Consider the following 19,544-nt stretch of genomic DNA (forward strand, 5'->3'; position numbering starts at 1 on the left):
AGCCCTCACTTGGGCTCGTGACGGCCTTCCCTTTCTCTTAAAATACAGAAAAAAAAAAAGAGTCCATGCTCCAACATCTATCAAAAAGGGACCAAGTCAGATGAGAAGCTAAGTGACTCAAGTCAATTAGATCTGCGGTTGCACGAGGCAGGCAACATCAGCACGAGTGAATCCGTGAAGGTTGCGCCCTCTATGGCCGTGGATCATAGAGAGACAGAGGCCTATAAAACAACCAGCTACCATCATTCTTTTCATTGTTGATTAACATCTTCTTCGAACTTAAGGAGGGGGCTGAGGTGGGCAAGGGTGGTGGCATTGTGCCAACACCTTTGGTGATGTGCATAGACTTGTTGTCCGTAAGATGAAAGGAGGCAAAATGAGGGATTCAAAAGAACAGCTATCTACATTTTGATTTGGTGATGTGTCCTAATCTGAAGGAAGTAAATTCGAGACGTAAATATATTCTCCTAAATTTTGAGAATTCCAATTCTTGTAGTAACGATTTCTCTATAATGTATACGATACATCGGTCGGTGATGAATGGAGAAGCAAAACGATTGACATTGTGATTTTCGTAAAACAAACACAATGTTGGTTTCCAATAGCATGCACACGCGCGATGACTTTGTCGAGGTGCGATAGCTTCGTCGCTTAACCAATATAACTCGTGTCAAAGCTAAAGAGCGATAATTTCAAGTATCTCAAATGTCAGAGATAGCTACTTGCTACCTCCCAAAACACAGGCAATTTGAGACATTTCAATGATATCGACAACAAAGACAAGAAAACCCAACATTTGAAATGGAGGAAAAAAGGTACAAAAAGGACATGGACCTCAAGGTCTTCAATGTCGTGCGCACACTTATCACTCTAAACTAGTACAATGAAAATCCCCAAACTGATACACTTAAATAATACCATGGACAAGTACAAAAGAAATGGTTGTGTAAATTCCTCCACTTTTGCTTGCCCCCTACAACACTAGATTAGGGCTATTGCTATAAAAAATTGTCTAATAAGCCCTAAACCTATTGCACTTTTGTCAATTCAATTCTAAACCTTTTTAATTTTGCCAATTGAGTCTTAAACATTTTCATGTTTTTCCAATCGAGTCTCTCCAATCAATTTTGACCGGAAATTTATAACATGGACATTATCTATCCGACATGGCACGGTCGGCGCTAACGTGAATATTTTTAAATATTTTTTCTTTTTTTTACTTCTCTTTCTCCTTTCCTTTCTTTTCTTTTCTTATGTTATTTTTTTTTTAGCCCGTGAGGTCGCTGGCCACAAGCGAGGGCAAGGACTATGACAAGGCTGATGCCATCGCCAAATTCAAGCGAGGGCCGCGACGCCTTCGCTGGCTATTGATCGGCAAAGGCTGTGACACCGTCGCCCATACTAGGCGAGGGGCTTGGGGCCCTCTTTAGCCAACAAGCAAGGGCGTTCGGCCCTCGCTTGTGGCCAGCAATGGTCGGTCGGCGACGACCAGAGGTGTAAAAAAAACAAACAAAAGAATAGAAAAGAAAAGAAATCATTCGAAAAATATTATTAAAAAAATGTCAACGCCATCAATTTCTAGCTAAAATTTGCTGGATAGACTCAATTGGCAAAACGTAAAAGGATTTGGGACTCAATTGACAAAATTAAAAGGTTTAGGACTGAATTGACAAAAGTGCAATAGGTTTAGGACTTATTGGACAATTTTCCCGTTATTGTTAACATTCGTCAAATGAATTCTAAATTCACTTAAGAAAAAAGGAACAATGGAAAACCTAAAAAAAAAATCTGAAACAAGACAAAAGACATCATCAAAATGGTCAATGAAAGAAGTACAATTCCATGTTCTTTATCTTAGTTTTTTAGAACCCCATGACCTTTGGAGCAAATCTCAGCAGCCTGTCCAAGGCATTGGGCAGGAACTTCCTAGCAAACAAGAAGCAGACGCTCGTGCTCTTCCCATTGTACTCGCACTTCTTGCTTCCTCCACCTCTCAACCTCTTCAAGAGCTCAATGGTCACCTGCCCCCGGCTGAACCGGGTCGGGTGCGGTCCGCCCCTCGACCAGTCGACCCAAGTCAAGCTCCGGTTCGAGTTCCTCCTCCAAAACATGATGCTCACGAACGTGGGTAAGTAATGCTCGTCCGAGTAGCATGAGCCCTTGCAGAACCTCCTGAACACTGAGATGTACTTCGTGTCCGAGATCGCCTCGATGGCCAGGCCCCGGTCCATCTCGAACCACTGCGACCCTTTCCGCCACTGCCCGATCTGGATCGTGGGCCGCATCCGCCTGTTGTACCGGCCCCGGCCCACGGGCCCTGGCAGGTCGTAGGCCTCGACGAAGGACTTGGTTGACCCGACAAGGTAAGAGTAGACGGTGGTGAAGTTGAAGAGGGGGATGCACGACTCCGAGAGGAGGACAAACCGTTGGTTCGAGATGTCGAGCAGCGCATTGGCGAGGAGGCGCCGCTCGGCCTCTATCATGTTGAATTTGCCCCACTGGACCTCCTGCACAAACCATAGAAATCGAAGTGTTACATAATTGAGTGACTTGGCTCTGCAAAGGCATTCGATGGATTAGTAGTTTGGTATAACATTTTGTTGAGAGAAAGCTTGAAAAGCCGCAAAGAAACAATCACTTCAATAGCATCCCTAATCTTAATCTATGCTATCATTATACAAAGTAAACACAACCTTCTATTCTTAAGGGACCTAAATGTTTTTCCTTCCTCAAAAATTCTCCTAAAAAATTCTCAGACACTCATTACAAATTTTGTAGAATGAAAAGTGAGAAGGCCGACAATATAGAGAGAGACATGGGTAAGTGAGATATGGGCTTGTATCTAACAACAAAGTCATTGAAAATTTACACCTAAGTCCAGGCCTAGCTAAGTTGCATCTAATTAAGCCCAAAGATAGAAGCATGCATGAAAAATTTCTGCAATATCGATTGGAGATTTTTTGCATTTTTTCTCTTTTTTTTTTAATTTTCTCCTTTTAATTTTCAAATAAGCATCTCTCTCGGTTACTAAAGAGGCTGCAATATACTTCTTTTTTCTTTAATTTTTACAAAAAATGAAATTTTTTCGGGTACGATATGCATTTTGTTATAACTAAATTCGAAAATTGGGAGGTTCACTTGTAGCTCTTGAAGTTTCTGATTCTAAATTCGGCTTTTACACTTTTTCACTTTTGACACAAGGGACGGGGAGAAGAAAGGAATGCTGAAAAGGAAGTGAGGCATTGGAATTTCTCTCCTTTTGCGTTGCAAAAGGAGTAGAATCCAAGCAAGTCTCGAATATGGCAAATTCCATGCCATCTCCCACTGGACGGGCTCGGGCGCGAAACTCCATATCACGAGTTCGATCCCCTCTATCTGTGGAGTGCTATCGACTCCCGGTAGGCCGTCTGCTGGTTGAACCCCGCGACCTAACCGGGTCACGAGCGAGCAGCAAGTTCGACGATCCCGGATCATCCCTTAACTTTCTAGCTAGCCGATTATGCATGTTTTTGGCACTGTTCTTGACTTAAACTAACAACTTATTAAATGTTCTCTTCATGTGAATAAATGTTTGTTGACACAGGAAGCGGAAGCGGATCCGGGAACTGTTCAAAGCAGCCAAAATAACTTGCTTCTTTCGTGAAATTTCATCGCCAAATCTAAAGTGTTAGGATTACATAGGCCGTAGCTTAAAGGGGTAGCTTGAAAGAACACAGCCTAGCTAAGCTTAAACATAGATTAGTTTCCGATTAAGCTTTCACCTAATATAGGGTAACTTTACTTCGGCGCACTTCGACCGGTTCGTCGATTTTGCAGGTCGGCTTTAGTTATACCGAGCTAGAATTGTGAATCAGATCACTAGATATGCGCAATCTTTATCGAGATTACGGAATTCACAAGGAATTGCTCCCCGTAACTCGCCCTAAGGTTATATGCACGTATCGGAATTGTGCAACGAAAACCTTTCACCATTCATCATACTACCCATAAATAGCTTGTCTCGACTAATGTTTTGTATGCTTGTGATCGAGTTTTTATACGTATAATGTGATCAACGGTGCTAATGAAAATGAAGAGATTGGACGTTTAATAAAGGCTGCACGTCACTGACCTTACTCGGAATTCTCCGGCCGTGGAAGACAGAGCCTTCGCTTTCGCCGCCGTCCAGCGTCGCGTTAAACGCCGGATTAGAGTGGACGTAGATGGAGAAAAGACCGTCGTGCCCTCGGAAGAACCTCTCCCACAGCGGCGCCAGCGGCAGAGGGCCTCTTGTCAAGAACAAGAAGGCGACCTTGGGGACCCGCTTGAAAGGGTACCCTCGTCGCTTGGGAGCCATGGACGCCCTCCAGAGGAGCTCCTTGTCGTCCATGTCGTGCATGGTGGTCGGCGGGTCCAAGAAGTCGCTCGAGACGGTGCGACACCACTGCGTCGGGGTCTGGTTGAAGAGAGAAGGCGGCAGCGGCGAGGCGGGGCTTTGGAGGGAGAGTTGATTGCTGTTGTTGAGCTGGAAGGATACGTTGAAGGAGGAGAAGCTTTTGAGGGAGATGGAGAGGGCGAGCCCGAGGGCCAAGCCGGAGGCGAAGAGGAGGAAGTAGTGGATGAGGTGGTGGAATTGCATTTGGGCGGTGGCGAGGAGGAGCTTCGGCGGGGGCGGGGGCGGCGGCGGCGATCGTGGTTGTTGGTGTTCATTCTTCTTCATGGTTTGCTTCAGAGGGAGAGAGAGAGAGAGAGAGATGGTTTGCCTTAGTGAGAGAGTTGTTCTTTTATATATTGAAGAAGCGGGCGAAAGTTGTCCTTTGTAACTTGTTAGGGACTTACATTACTTACCCAAAATTATGTTCATAAATTGGGATTTAAAATAGGAAGGAAATCTATTTTTATGTTTTATTAGCAATTACATTAATTCCATAAATGGGTGGGTTTTCCCATTTTCAGCAGCATATGTAAATAATAAAGAAGCCCAAAATGGATGTAATTTTTGCACGATCATGGACAAGTATACAGAAGAATTTATGGTATGTAAATGGTTTGTCAACTCGAATGTGAACTGACCAATTTACGCGTACATATAATTACAGCACGGTTTGATGCTGGCAGAATTTATATAAGGGTTAATACAACGAAAAACTTCAAACTGATATACCTTTGACAATTTTATCACAAACTAATTTTTTGATCACAAAAAACCTTAAACTGGTACGCTTGTGACAAATTTACCTCAAGTTTGTTTCCGTTAAATTTTACATTGCTTTGTTAAATGACACGCGGCAGTTGACAAATGTACCGATTTTATGTTTTACTCTCCGTTTTTCACAGATGTACCAGTTTGTGATTTTTTTTTGTATTAATCCAATTTAATGGAAACTAACAAAAGGTAAATCTATCACAAATGTACCATTTTGGGGTTTTTAATTGTCAAAAAATTAGTTTTGGGTAAATTTGTCATAAGTGTACTAGTTTGGGGTTTTTCGTGATTTTAACCCATTACATAAATGGTAGAGGTTGTTCACCATATGTATACAAAGGCTTGTTTGGTGTTGAGTCAAACTAGACAGGATTTATTTGAGATATGGAACATAAAATATGGAGGTCTAAAGCCAAGCCAATAAGAGTCATGTCTTTACTTAGAGCCGAAATTAAAGGAGTTTACGATAAAGAATGAGAGAAATAGACTCATTGAGAGAGACTAATCAAAGTTGATATTTTCTATCTCTCAACTTTGCAAAGCGAAAATTGTGTAAAATATTAGTACATCCTTGCGATTATTGAACCAGAACTAGCAAAACAACCCGTCACTCCGCGATGGAATCGGATTTTATTTTCAGCTGAATGGTGTTCTTATGACATGATATTTAACAAGGGATCAATCAAAGAAGACAAAACAATAAGGTGATCTATGGGAAATTAATTAAATCGTTCATTTTGTTTGTAGATGGAAATTAAATCACATATACTACAATAGCATTCGTCGTGATTTTATAGGAAAAATAGAAGTCGATCTTTAGAAATTATCATGACTGTAATTATTTAAAAGAGAATGAAAGAGTTATGAAAGAAAATAAGCTATTATTAAAAAAAACAGAGAGAAAATATTAAAACATGGATTAAGACAAAAACAATGTAACAGTATGGACATGTCTAACTGTACGGCAAACTATGAAAGAAAAATAATAAGATTGTAATGAATTAAGGGTAACTAATTCAATAGATACCCATTATTTGATTTATTGTAATTAAGTCCAATAAAGAGAAATCGAAGCATAAAATAACGTAAGTCCAACTAAAATATTTAGAGAAAGTTTAAGGACGCGTGGATAAATTATGAGTTAACAACGAAACAATTCCATTGAAATAATGGATATAGCATTTTCGTGAAAAAGGCTTGGTCCAATCGGGCCCACTTGGCCCATCCATCTCTAGCGGAAGTCGGGCTTTTGGGCATCAAGATCATCATCTCAAGGCCCAAAACCAAACATTCTACCCCTTGGCTTGGAGATATCTGTTTCATGTAGTCTAGTATCTCCTCTCGGTTACTATTATTGCTATGGCTAATCCAGAAGAAAAATTAATCTTGTAGAAACATAGGAATCGTACTCGAGACCGTTGAGTATACACAAGGGCATAGCATCGCGTTGTCTGAAGAGATTTTCGAGTTGAGTATACACAAGGGCATAGCATCGCGACCGTTGAGTATACACAAGGGCATAGCATTGCGACTTTTTCTGAAGAGATTATCGAGTTGGTTAAGACTAGATTATCGATCTCTTAGTGATAACTAGAGCTGTCAAACAAGTGGGTCAGGTCGATAATGATTTGACCCAAATTGAGACATTTAACCCATTTTGACCCATTTACTTGCAGTACAAATCTAATTACCCATGTCTGACTAAACATATATTCAACCTAACCCAATCATATTACTAAAATACTTTCATATTTAACCTAATTTAGGAAAACTTCTAGCCAAATTGAGGTGAGACGCAGAGTGCGCAAGCAAGCGAGGGTGAGATTGAGTGAAGGCGATATTGAGTGAAAAAAGAGTCATAGAGGTGGGTTGGGTTTAAGTAAGTTGTGAACCATTTAACACCCATATTATTTTGACATTTACCATTTTAAACCCATTTTATGACATATTTAGTGAATATAACTAATCAATATAATAACTCGGCCCATCAATTATGACCCATTTTGACAAGTCTAGATACTTTGGGTGCTTCGAGCAAGCCAAGCATGCTTGTCCTCCTAAAGAGGGTCATGGAAACATGCATTCGTAGACGGTTAGTCCTGTGTTAGGAGGTAGCTAATAGAGGGTTGGGAAGGTAAGTCAAAATTGAGCAATCATTGTATGATTAAGGTTAGGCCCACGAGCTCGGCCATTGGATTTAGCCTCAAAGGTCCAATCCATTAAAAAAAATCCATTAGGGCCTATGAGGTTGACCCGATCCAGACCCTACCCGGGGCACGGCCCGCCACCCAATGGGGGGCCAGCCCAGCCCCGTGGCCGGCCCTATCTACGACCCGGTCTCTCCATGTCTTCATATCATCTATTGCTTTGGCACTGAAAAAAGATCTTACCAAGCAATGGAATCAGGAGCATCCGGTGCTGTTGCAATAGAATACAACAGATTTTGATAAGTCTAGTGGAAAGACCCTTCTTTAGAGAGCTTGATAAGTTCGGTTGAAGAACATTCACCCGGATCTTGAAGCGTGTACTAGGATCTTTTCTTTCTATGGACAAGTCTGATGTCACTTTCAAGCTTTGCTTTCATCTAAGGATTTTGCATTCAATTCGTGGAGATTATCCTTGAATCCTCTGATTTTGATGCTTTGAATTATGGATGAGTGGTTCCAGGTTCCAAACCTATCAGAATAGGTTCCTCATTTTTTAAAACCTGGAACCTACCTTGCATATCTTGGAATCTGGAACCAACTCTGTCACAGGTTTCAGGGTCGATTTCGGAGTCTAACAGGTTCATTTTTATTTTCTTTTTTTCATTTTTAGTTAAGCAAAACGAATGCGAACGCAACAATAAATATGAAAGTTTCTCATTTGCCGATATAAACAATAATCCATAAAAGTGAACGCGCAAAATAAAATAAACAACAAAATTACATTTGGTGATGCAGTCTGAATAAGACCTTCTGCATGTTCAGGCCATTTTAGTGTTATGAAGGACTTTGACCCTCGTAAACAGATCTTGGCACCCAATTTCAAGTTTTCAAGAAGAAGAAATAACAAATCATGCGAATTTCAAGACATAAAAGTTTTTCTCAACTCAAGATAATTTGCATGACTCTGGGCAAATTCTAGACTTAACAGAGCGGATTTAAAGCTCCGAATTTAAGGCCACTTTGGCCACTAACGGAGTGTACCACCACCAGGGCAAAACCAACGGAGGAGGTTTTAAGAAATAGTATAAGCTACTCAATTCATGCTGGTTCTCGGTTCCCCCAATTCGATTCCCGGTTCGGTTCGGTTCCTGAAATAATGGAACCGGGAACCGGCCCGATTATCCAGACTCTCAGCTCTACCTTGAAAGCATGCTCACCCCTACTTTGAATCTCTTTTCCTGAGTTCGGGCATTCCCTTTCTATACAATACGAGGTGGCCACACCTTTCAATTATATTTACTCTCACGGATGCAGTGCAAAACCATTATCGATGAGCTCCACCTACATCATGGCAGGCGTGACTCTTGAAATGGCCCTAAGCAAGAGACACCACTATTCGAACTCGAAATCAGGACTCATCTAAAACCCTACCTATGTTACCCTCGAAGGCACATTCAAATCAAGATGGAAGAGTAGGATTCCATCTTGTCACTCATGCATCAAACCACTTTGGACCATGGGACAAACCAATCAATGCCCCCCTTCGTCAAAAACCCCCCAACAAACTAACCCCATCGAGATAAAAGACCATGGTGGGTCATTTGAGCGAGTGAAAATAATGATAACGAACCAAAAGGAAGATTTGTTGCCTCATGGGGGATCTCCTCAAATGGAGTTTGGTCCCTAGAAGTGGTGTTACATCATCTTCGTGTCCCACTTTCCATCCTTTGTCGCCTTGAAAAAAAGCATAACTTTGATATTTACCATGGCCCAAAGATGGACTGACTCACCATGCAATGTTGTCCGGATTAACATCGCAGACCACCTTCCCTAAGAGATATAAAGGGAGAGATCATCACTATTCCTATATATGTGCACTGATAAGGTGGTATTGCCTGCCTAGTCACATGCAATTACGTGAAAAGAGCGTCTCTTTCCCTTCCAAGAATCAGATAAAGATCGAGCCCTCTGGCTTGCTTTTTGCTCTTGCCGTGATCGAAATGACACAAAGCCGTTGCTCTTTGCTTACTGCATGTACGTTTAGCGACAGGAGGATCGTGGCGTCGTTAATGATGTTTGTTATGGTGTTTGTTTTTATCGGGTCCTCTCTTTCCTCCACTAACCCAAAGCGTGCCGCTTAAGCTCGATCCCGGGGGGAGCTTTATGTCTCGTTCAGTTCTCCACTTCGACCTAATCTCGTGGAACCCGATGAGATGTACTCGTCTCGCCAAACTTTTACCGATCGAGTTTCGTACAGTGTGACCGCTGACCAACCCTAGGATTGTACGAGGAAGAAATTTATTGGATTCATCTTGTTGGCATGCGTGCGCATGGAAGGATTACGAGTTTACACGCTTGACATTAACGTCGTCTAGATGCTCAATCCACCCGGGGTTAGCTTACACATACTGAAAATGAAAGTTGTGTGAGGGACGAACTCAGTTGGGATTTCGCGATAGCCTACTACTTGCATGTATTGTCTTCTTTACATTTTGGTCAGAGAGAGAGTGAGATCACAGCCTCATTGGGAGATTGGTCAATGCATTCAGAATAGTCTTGTTTCAAACTAAGTTGCTGACCTTTATGTCTCGTTCAGTTTTCCACTTCGACCTTATCTCGTGGAACCCGACGATGGTACTTGTCTCACCAAACTTTACTGATCGAGTTTCGTACAGTGTGACCAAGTTACCAACCCTAGGAACGTACGAGGAAGAAATTTATCAGATTCATCTGGTTGGCGTACGTGCACGGAAGGATTGCAAGTTTAGGCACTCGACATTAACATCGTCTAAATGCTCAAACCGCCCGGGTTTTGCTTACGACATACTGAAAATGAAAATTGTGTAACAAAAGAGATCTTATTCAACTGGGGTAATTTACGATAACCTACAACTTGCATGTATTGTCTTTTTTACATTTTGGAGAGAGAGAGAGAGAGAGAGAGAGAGAGAGAGAGAGAGAGAGAGAGAGAGAGAGAGAGAGAGAGAGAGAGAGAGAGAGAGAGAGAGAGAGAGAGAGAGAGAGAGAGAGCATTGCCTCATTATTGTTGGGATGTGATTCATACTCTTTATCGACAAAAATGCACGGGCACGAGGTTGTAGGGGGCAACACCTCTGCAATGCCAAAGGACTTTTATAGTTTTGGCTCATGTTTTATTAATAGTTTGGGCTTGGATCTATAAATAGCTTATATATAATCTTTTTCTCTTATAATTGAAAGTTGTAAGAGAGAAATGGAAGATGCTAACTATAGTGGAATATCCTCTACTAGATGTAGCCTTAGTTTAACGGTGAACCAAGATAAAATCTTGTATTTCGATTTCTCTTTCTCGCACTTACCCTCTACTTTGTTTTGTTTGTGCACCTGGCAATTGATAATACCATGACAATACGTCGGAAGCAACATAATTTTGATTCAAAAGCCAACTTGTGATAAGAACTCAAAGCGTGCATCTTAGTCCTAACCGAAAATTCGACAATAGAGTTTCGCCTTCATCTTTCTTGAAAGATCGATGCTAATCAAACTTCACCCGAGATGGCATCGAGGATCTCACCGACGCACGTGATCGTGGAGATTAGATGCTTAGCATGACGATTCTTACCTAACTTTTGGAAAGTAATCTCGATGTGACCATACATTCGGGCTCGCAACCCTTTTAAGTCCGAACTCAAATTGGACTTTTGGAGGTTCAAAGTTGCTCATAGATCAAGAAAACGTCCTTCGTTTTTTTTTTTTTTTGGTAAGGTACATCCTTCATGATGTTAAACTTCAATTAAAGGACAATTAGGTCACTTAATAAGCAACTTAGGCTTATGCAAAGAAAAGTAGAGAAGATAATGACGTTAATTAGAGAGAGTATAGGTAAGCTATGGATACTACATGATACGTTGCTTTCGGCATCCTCAATGATTAAGTTATGCAAGATTATTTATCATTCTTTTACTCTAGTGCATGTGGTGAGCTTACGTATGGCACACTTCCGATTGAATAAAGTGGATGATCTTGTTGTGAATATTGGGCCATTATGGAGCATAAAGCATATTTCGTGGGGTCTTAGCTCCATTTTACTTGGAGGGACAAGCTTTATCCTGATAATTTATATATGTTATCCAATCTCGATTCATCTTTCACCATCCCAGTGGTGCATATCTAGAACATGTAAGGATGCCTTTCGCGCTCTTGTGCTTTTCTCCCACCACCATCTTGCTTTTTTCAGCCTTCGTCGGTCCACGATTGTAATAAAGAATTTACTTCCATTAGTTTGTTGATCAAATGATTGGAGTCCCACGAAGGGAAATTTAATTAAGATTTTATGACTTTCTCCTCAATTCTCAAATACGGTGCTCTAGCTTGGATCAATCGATGTTGAACTAAAGCATTTTATTCCATAGTTTTTAAAGAGAAGAGAGTGGCGACCAGCACCATCAACATTCCGACCGTCCACGGCTCTCTCCCAACAGAAGGTAACAGCGTCAGAGAGCACACGTCGGTCGGGGATTCGCTCCCGACGCGACCCGAACTTACGATTTCACATACAGGAGGCATGCACGAGATCGCCGAGCCAACCGGGCTCGAGTAATAAAGAAAGATAATAGCTTACAAGAGGCATGTTTCGATCTCTTGTGGCAGATGAAGTGAGTTTCCAATTTCAACCCCACATTACAACGCAAGATACATTTTGCATTACCTTCGTGTAATTTAGAATTTGCGTCCACTGTTTTGGTCAAAAACAGGCTATCTTTCTAGGGCAACACAGAGTCTTTTCTGGAGAGATGGGCAGAGGAATGTGTTCCACGTCTGAAAGCATGTTGGGGACAGATTTGCTTTGTCCGAACGATGAACGAAAGCTGCTTCCACAAGAATGCTAATCTTCTATCTCGTTAACAAATCCCAATATGTATAGCATGTGATCATTTCTCCTTCCTAATAAGGGTGAGCATGGCTTCAGAATAGACATGGAATCTAATTTATGATTTGCGTCCACTGTTTTGGTCAAAAAACAGGCGATCTTTCTAGGGCAACACAGAGTCTTTTCTGGAGAGATGGACAGAGGAATGTGGTCCACGTCTGAAAGTATGTTGGGGACAGATTTGCTTTGTCCGAACGATGAACGAAACCTGCTTCCGCTAGAACGCTAATCTTCTGTCTCGTTAACAAATCCCAATATGTATAGCATGTGAACATTTCTCCTTCCTAATAAGGGCGAGCATAGCTTCATAATAGAACCAGAAACATGACTGAACTGGACATGAAAACCGATCCGATTCCAAGTTCCCACAGTTACCGGTTCCCAAAAAAAAGTGAACCCCGTATTGTGCGGTTAGGTTCCCGATTCCTGGGTAAGAACGGAACTGAGAATCGGGAACCGATGAACCCGCGGTTATGTGTTTTGAACATTTTATCGTTTTGTTTAATTTTACGTGTTCATCTTTTATGGATTGTTGCTATTGACAAATGGGGTTTTTGTTATTGCGTTCACTTTCATTTTGCTCAACTAAAAATGAAACAAAAAAAAATGAAGAAAAAAAAAAAAGATCCGGATAAACCCCGGCACCGATTGACAGGGTAAATTCCAGATTCCATTATACACAGAGTGGGTTCCAGATCCTAAAAATTAAAGAAACAGGTTCCGACGGGGGTAGATTCCAGGTTCCGAGCGAAACCTGGATCGATCCCAAAAACTGCTCACCCCTACTTTCTAACGTTACGCGCGGTTGCAATCCATAAACGAACGGCAATGCATCGAGTCGTCTTACACGCGCACGTGGCGCGGATCAATAGTTTTCGCAAATCCCACAAAAATTTGAGGCGCGAGTATTCAACGTCGGAAGAAAACCGCGCCCCAACGTTGGCTTTTTGTCCTTTGTTCGGTTGGCCGACCCGAATTAGGGCGAGATCAGAGTTCCGCGAGTCAAAGGAGGAGGAAGATCTATCTAATCCCGGACTTTTCATCGGGGTGGTGGGGCCCCCCGGCGGTTCCGTGATCGGACGGTCAGGATGAGGGGGGGCCTCGTGAGGGGCGTGGGCGAATCGGGTGGCGGGCGACCACGTGGCACGCTCCCCCACGCGCACCTCGCGTGCCCGCTCGACGCCACCGGGCTCCCCGACCATCCCTTGCCCGTTCCCTCACGTAAATAAATTATTATTTTTTTTTTGGGCCTAAGAAACAAAAATTCACTCGCGTAATTTTCGTCTCTTTCCATCTCTCTCACGTAATTTTCCTCAATTTTTCGTATAATCTATTACCATATTGCAATCACCGATCAACGAGATATCATTAAATCATAATAAATAAATAAGTCCGTAATCAATGAAATATCATCAATTTAAAATCTTAAAAGCTAATAGCATAGAAAAAGCCCTTTAGCTAATCGTTTCCAAACGTATCATGTATAGGACGTGTCAATACTTACCCATTAATTTAAACGGGTCATACGCATCAATTTTGTGTCCGGCGTGTTGGAGACGAACACGACATGTTTATTTTGTGGTGTGTCTCGTAGGTTGACCTGAAATTTACCCGAACGATTAGTCTCAACCGAAACATGCTTAACCTCATGTATGTTCGAGTCGTGCTATCATATCGTGTCGAAAATCGCCACCTCTTCTTTGAACCTTTGAGTCGTGAGTGTCGTGGAGTAACTGTGGCCCAATTCGAACATTCCGTAGCGGATGCGAAATCTTTCTGATAACGTCCACGTAGGGTTTCTAACATCGGTAGTTCCTTTCTCACCTCAATTATCAATTTAAAAAATAAAAACAAAGAACCAAAAGTAAAATCATATCCCATCAATCAATTTATATTCCTGTCCCCACTAAAAGAAAGCCGATAAAAATCTCCCTTCCAATATCAAAAGTTTCAGTATCGTCGATTTTTGTCCACGTCGGTGCCGGCCGCCGTGCCACGCAAGGCAGTCGGTATCTATGTCAGCGATTTCCGATCAGAATTCGCCGGACAGACTGACCCGGCATAAATACAAAAGGTTTAGGACTCAATTGACCAAAAAAAAAAAAACAGATTATGATCGAATTAGCGCAATCGTCATAAATTTATGACTTTTTTTTTTTGTATAATGCTCCCTCTTTTTCTGTGCACGAAAAAAAGCAATTTACTAAACTCACGAGAATCCGTTTGTTGTAGCGGAAAAAAGCAACAAAGTGAGGAAAAAGACAGAGAGGTAGAGAGAGAGAGAGAGAGAGAGATCACTATTGCATCCCACCGGTTTGTGTTCATGGCTTTGACGTCCAACGTAAGAGAAAAGACACTTATGCTCGATTCAATCTTGGTTTCCGACTTTTGCAGCTTCGATACGAGCGGCAATTTTTTTTTTCGAGATCAGTTAAGTGTCAAGTTTTTTAAAAAACGCTCGTTTAAGTGTCAATTCCGATCTGTTTGGCCGGAAATCCGGCATGGCCGTTTTTTTTTATTAGTTTCTTAAGCCGACGTGGCTTGCCGGCATGCCCAGTCAGCATTAATGACCCAAAACAATGTCGGTTAACACGTTTGCCCCATATTTTAAACCTTAATTTGGACAAATCAAGTTTTTTGAAACCCTAATTATTCAAAACCCTCTTCATCAATCCCTTTGATGAGCGAACTCCCACCTCGATCCGCCATATTGTGGCGAGTCGCGAAGAAGCTGCTCCATTGGTCCATCTTGACCTCCATCGCCACGAAGGCCAATTAATCCGAAATCTTAGATAATTATATGCAAATTTAGTTTCGGCATTTCATCGAACATATGGTGAGTATTTCGGGTAAAGGTCTTATATCCAAAACTAGAGAATTTCATCGAACACGTGAGTATAAATCCAAACCAAATCGTCGATAACTACTTCAATGCTATTCGGTTCGAGTCCTCTCGGTCGAAATGCAGAGCGAAACATGGGCGATTTGAGGCCATAGGGTAAAGGAGAAAGATGGTAGGCCAGATCCGGCGACCGAAGCTCAACTCTGTGATTGAGAGCGATGATGGAGGGGTTGTCGAAGGTTGTAGCGTAGCTTGTAGGTTTGGTCGGTGATGGGCGAGCGCCGGTGAAGCTGTGGCCAAGTACCTCTTTGCACATGAATAGTGGCAAGGGTGTAGAAGGGAGAAGAGAAGAAGAAATAAATAGAAAAAAAAGAAAAAGAAAAAATGAGGAGTGGAGGAAGAAATGTAAACATGGAAATGCCACATGAACTGGATTTTTCAATAATATGGCAAGTCATATAAAAATTTTAACTATAAAAGTCACGTATTATTTATGGTCGGAATTTCTTGCCATTAGCACTTAAGTGATCATTTTTTCTTCGATTTGGCATTCAAGTGATCTAGCGAAAACTTTTGACACTTTTAATGTCCTTCTTCCCGAATTAAAGTATCTCACATTACCAGTTTGTGGGATTTACCTACTTTTTTTTTTTATATATGGTGGAAAAATTATCTAATCAGTCATAAACCTATAGTGTAGATGATAATTCAGGCCTAAACTTTTCAATTTTGCCAATTTTCGATCCAGTCATCACCGACCACCCACGCGGTGCACCGCCACATTGGCGATTTCCCGACGAAAATTGGCCGGAAGGACTCTATTAGAATTTCACGCTAAGATTTAGGATTAAATCGACAAAATTTAAAAATTTATGACTGAATTGCCATCCGCACAATAGATTTAGGACCGATTGGACAATTTCCCCTACTCTTTATTTACATACGGTCTCTCTCCACGATTTAAAGTTAGTTTTCAGATTGGATTTTCTAACACTAGATGTATTCGATATCCCCGGCAGCACGAATTTATAATCCACGATTTTGTGCATAGGATACTCTGGCAAAACATATTCAAAGCACGACCCCTCGCGCAACAAGTGCATGATGCAAAGCTTTATACACGCATGCCAGATAACCATGGATTCCTCCTGACGAGTTTTACCTTACCTTTCTCTTCCTTTTCATCTATAATCACCTTTGATTTCTCTATTAATTACCTCCAAGAGCTTTTTATCGTGCCCTTTAATCAATTCGACATGAGAATAAGAATTGATTCTCGTGCCGGAGTGTCGGTCGTGGAATATTCGATCGGAGTGTCGCGTTGTCTCTGGAAAAAAGCCGTAGCCATCGATAGTCTAAGGCGGTTCATACGTCTCTCTCTGGGTCTGTTTAGAGAGTGTCCATGTACAACGATCGTGTTCTGCAAGTAACTTATGATCAATGGTCGAAATGAATGCGAAATATTGATCATGGGTATCGAAAAGACCCGGATTGTGAAAATCTTGGAAATTCGGGTTGTTTCGACCTTCGATTTGTGTCTGAACGTGTAAGTTCATTTCGACAGACTTAGGCTAAACGCTTACGCCCGTCAAATTACCGAAAATTCCGGGTCTTTTAGCTACAAATTGTATTATTCATGCACTCAAATACTTTATCGAAAATCAAAACTTCTTCCGTACTAGGACGGACCACACCCAAGTAATGGCTTTTCTCAAGTCCCCTTTTTTTGAATTTCCACAAGAAAATAAATATTTATTTTATTTCAAGATTGAATGCCCACCGTGTGCTTCACGTTCCAATGTCCCAAGTTGCGTCTCCTCAACGGCTCTCATTATCTGGCCAACATCGGACCATAAAATGTTCTGTATCCATCTTGCAAAATTGACCAATTGAAATGGACATTTCGAAGCTTATTTTATGTAATAGTTGCCTCAAATATTTAGCTTATAATATATGATCTGAAAAATTGTGGGAGTCTCTGTGTTATCTGAGGCTACGATTTGTAGTCCGGATGATTTGATAAATTATCATATTCAGTGTTTAGCGACATCCTCTGAATGAGATATATTAAGATAACATGTAGGATAAGAAATCCGTAACAGGGGTGGGATAGACTTGGACCGGATAACAATAACTTTTATGAAGGGAAAAGTATCAAAAAAGTCCTAAACATATTGCATTTGTGCCATTCGGTCCTAGGCATTTAGTTATAAAAATTTTCATATCGATACTAATTCAGTCCAACCGACCAATTATGGTAGCCGACCGTCCTACGTGGCTAGAGCCGGCGAGGGCAGCCCTCGCCAGAGGCTGAAAGGGCGACCTTCGCCTGTGGCTGGTCACAAGCCAAAGGAAAGAGCGAGGAAAATAAAAGAAGGGAAAAACAGATAAAAAGAAAAACGGTACATTGTTTCAAAAAAATTAATTAAAAAACTCAAAACATCATTAAACTATTATTAAAAATATCACGCCAGCGTCGATCGTGCCACGACGTCCGCGTAAATGATTTCCGGTCTAAATTGGCCGGATAGACTGAATCGGTACCAATGTAAAAAGACTTAAAACTAAAGCGGTACAATCGAAAGATTTATGATCGATTTGGTACCGGTACAATATATTTACGACTTTTTTAGTACTTTTTTCTCTTATAATTCCACGTCCTTTGAGTAAATGCTAGCTAGCTCTAGTCACGTGTTGGCTTTAAATCTCTGATGGTCCAAAAACAACGTACGAAAAGTCAAAAGAGCCATCACCCTCTCCTTCAACTTTTGACTTCTAGGGTTCCATAGTTTCACATTGGTGGTCAGCTAAAAACCCCAAGCAAAAAGGGTAGACGACTCGCGACGGCTATGTTGAGAAGAGAAGAAACCAGAAATGTGGGGGGAAACCCAATTGCAAAATTCCCCTTGTCTCGCCCTAATTAGTAACTTTAAGAGTGTCGGGATCGCTGTCGGGGGGGGAAAAAAGAAAAGGAATCGCGAATTCATTACGCGGGTGAAATGCTGAACAGGACTGATCGAGGCGCGAGAGCTGGAAGCGATGCCGATGCCTTCATATGATGTGTACATGTGACCCTGATCTTATCCCTTCTTTTAATGATATCGGTCCGGTATAAATCGGTACCTAAATTTGCAATTATGACTTGGATCGTGACATCTTCCTAACCGGCATCGTCCCTGTGACTAGGTAAAACCATCGACGGCCGAGAAAAAAAAAAGAGAAAAGAAAAAATAACCAAGTTGCCAATTAATGGTTTTTCGAAATTTCACAAGCATAGGTTTTCACATGTATTTTTGCTTTTGCATTTGCATATGATAGCCTTCTCTTGTTTCCCATCTAAATTTTTAAAAATTCTACGGTCCAATTCATACGATCGCAATTCTAGAAGTTGCTGTTTTTGTTGTTATCAAGACATTCAAGACGGTGGCGACATCTACGGTATTTTAGTAATTACATCACGCATCAATACGCGGCACCTACGTATTTAAAAATTATAACATTTTAACATTGCGAAGTTGTTGACATGCAAAATTCACGTAGAGTCGAAGATCCTTTGCTCTCTGAAATGTAAAAGGATAACTATTTTAAATTTAAGAAATTACAATAAAATGTATTCATTTTAATATAGGCCCGATTCCCTAAAAAAGAACCGTGACTTTAGGATCAATGTCAATTTTGCTCCAAACTTTTTATCCTAAAAAAAATTCGTGACTTTTACTCTAATCCCAAATCTGCCAATGCGCCCAATAATCACCTACCAGTTTCCTTCAAAATTATCAATATTTGGGCTAGTTAGAGGTTCATCAATGGAACCTGCGTCTTCGCCTTCGAATAAAACAAGAGTGTTATCCTGATGTTAATGATCTCAAGAAACAAGCGTCGATTTTTGGTGCATGGGCAAATTTTGGACTAGAGTGAAAGTTTGAAATTTTTTTTTCAGATGAAAATAATGTTCGGGGCATAATTGTGATTAAACCTAAATTTGAGGTTTTTTTAAAGGGAATTAACCCGTTTAATTAATATATGGTTAATACCATAAAAAAAATCCCAAAGTGATATAACTGTGAAAAATTTACCCTGAACCAATTTTTTAACCACCAAAACCCTAAACTGGTACACCCGTGACAATTTTACCTTCCGTTAGTTTCCGTTGAATTTTAACGTCAAACTATTGAGTTAGATGACACGTGGCAGTTGATGGGTGTACCAGTCTGGGGTTCTACCCCTCATGTATACCTATTTGTGATTTTTCACGGTATTAATTCAATTTAACGAAGGACGGTAAATTCGTCACAAGCATACCGATTCAGGATTTTTTGGTGGCCAAAAAATTAGTTCGGAGCAAATTTGTCATGGGTGTACCGGTTCGGAATTTTTCCGTGGTATCAACCCATTAATAATACATCGGCAGTCGTTGAATATTCTCGAGAATTTTCCGGTATTTTCATGTTAATTTCAAGT

At 41.1% G+C, this 19,544-nt stretch overlaps 1 protein-coding gene across 1 annotated transcript; it reads right to left on the bottom strand.

Moving 5' to 3' along the window:
• Positions 1-1,791: 1,791 nt before the first annotated feature.
• Positions 1,792-4,794, bottom strand: LOC115676723 (glycosyltransferase BC10-like). The gene is made up of 2 exons (XM_030599692.2): positions 4,112-4,794; positions 1,792-2,507 (listed from the first exon to the last, which is right to left on the bottom strand). The coding sequence occupies exons 1-2, from the start codon at positions 4,697-4,699 to the stop codon at positions 1,863-1,865; spliced, it is 1,233 nt and encodes a 410-aa protein (XP_030455552.1). The 5' UTR covers positions 4,700-4,794; the 3' UTR covers positions 1,792-1,862.
• Between the last annotated feature and the right edge of the window lie 14,750 nt (positions 4,795-19,544).

The sequence above is a fragment of the Syzygium oleosum genome, unplaced genomic scaffold, assembly GCF_021117445.2.
Source record: "Syzygium oleosum isolate NSW1041296 unplaced genomic scaffold, Sole_v2.1 Sole_v2.17, whole genome shotgun sequence".
NCBI classification, from domain to species: Eukaryota; Viridiplantae; Streptophyta; class Magnoliopsida; order Myrtales; family Myrtaceae; genus Syzygium; species Syzygium oleosum.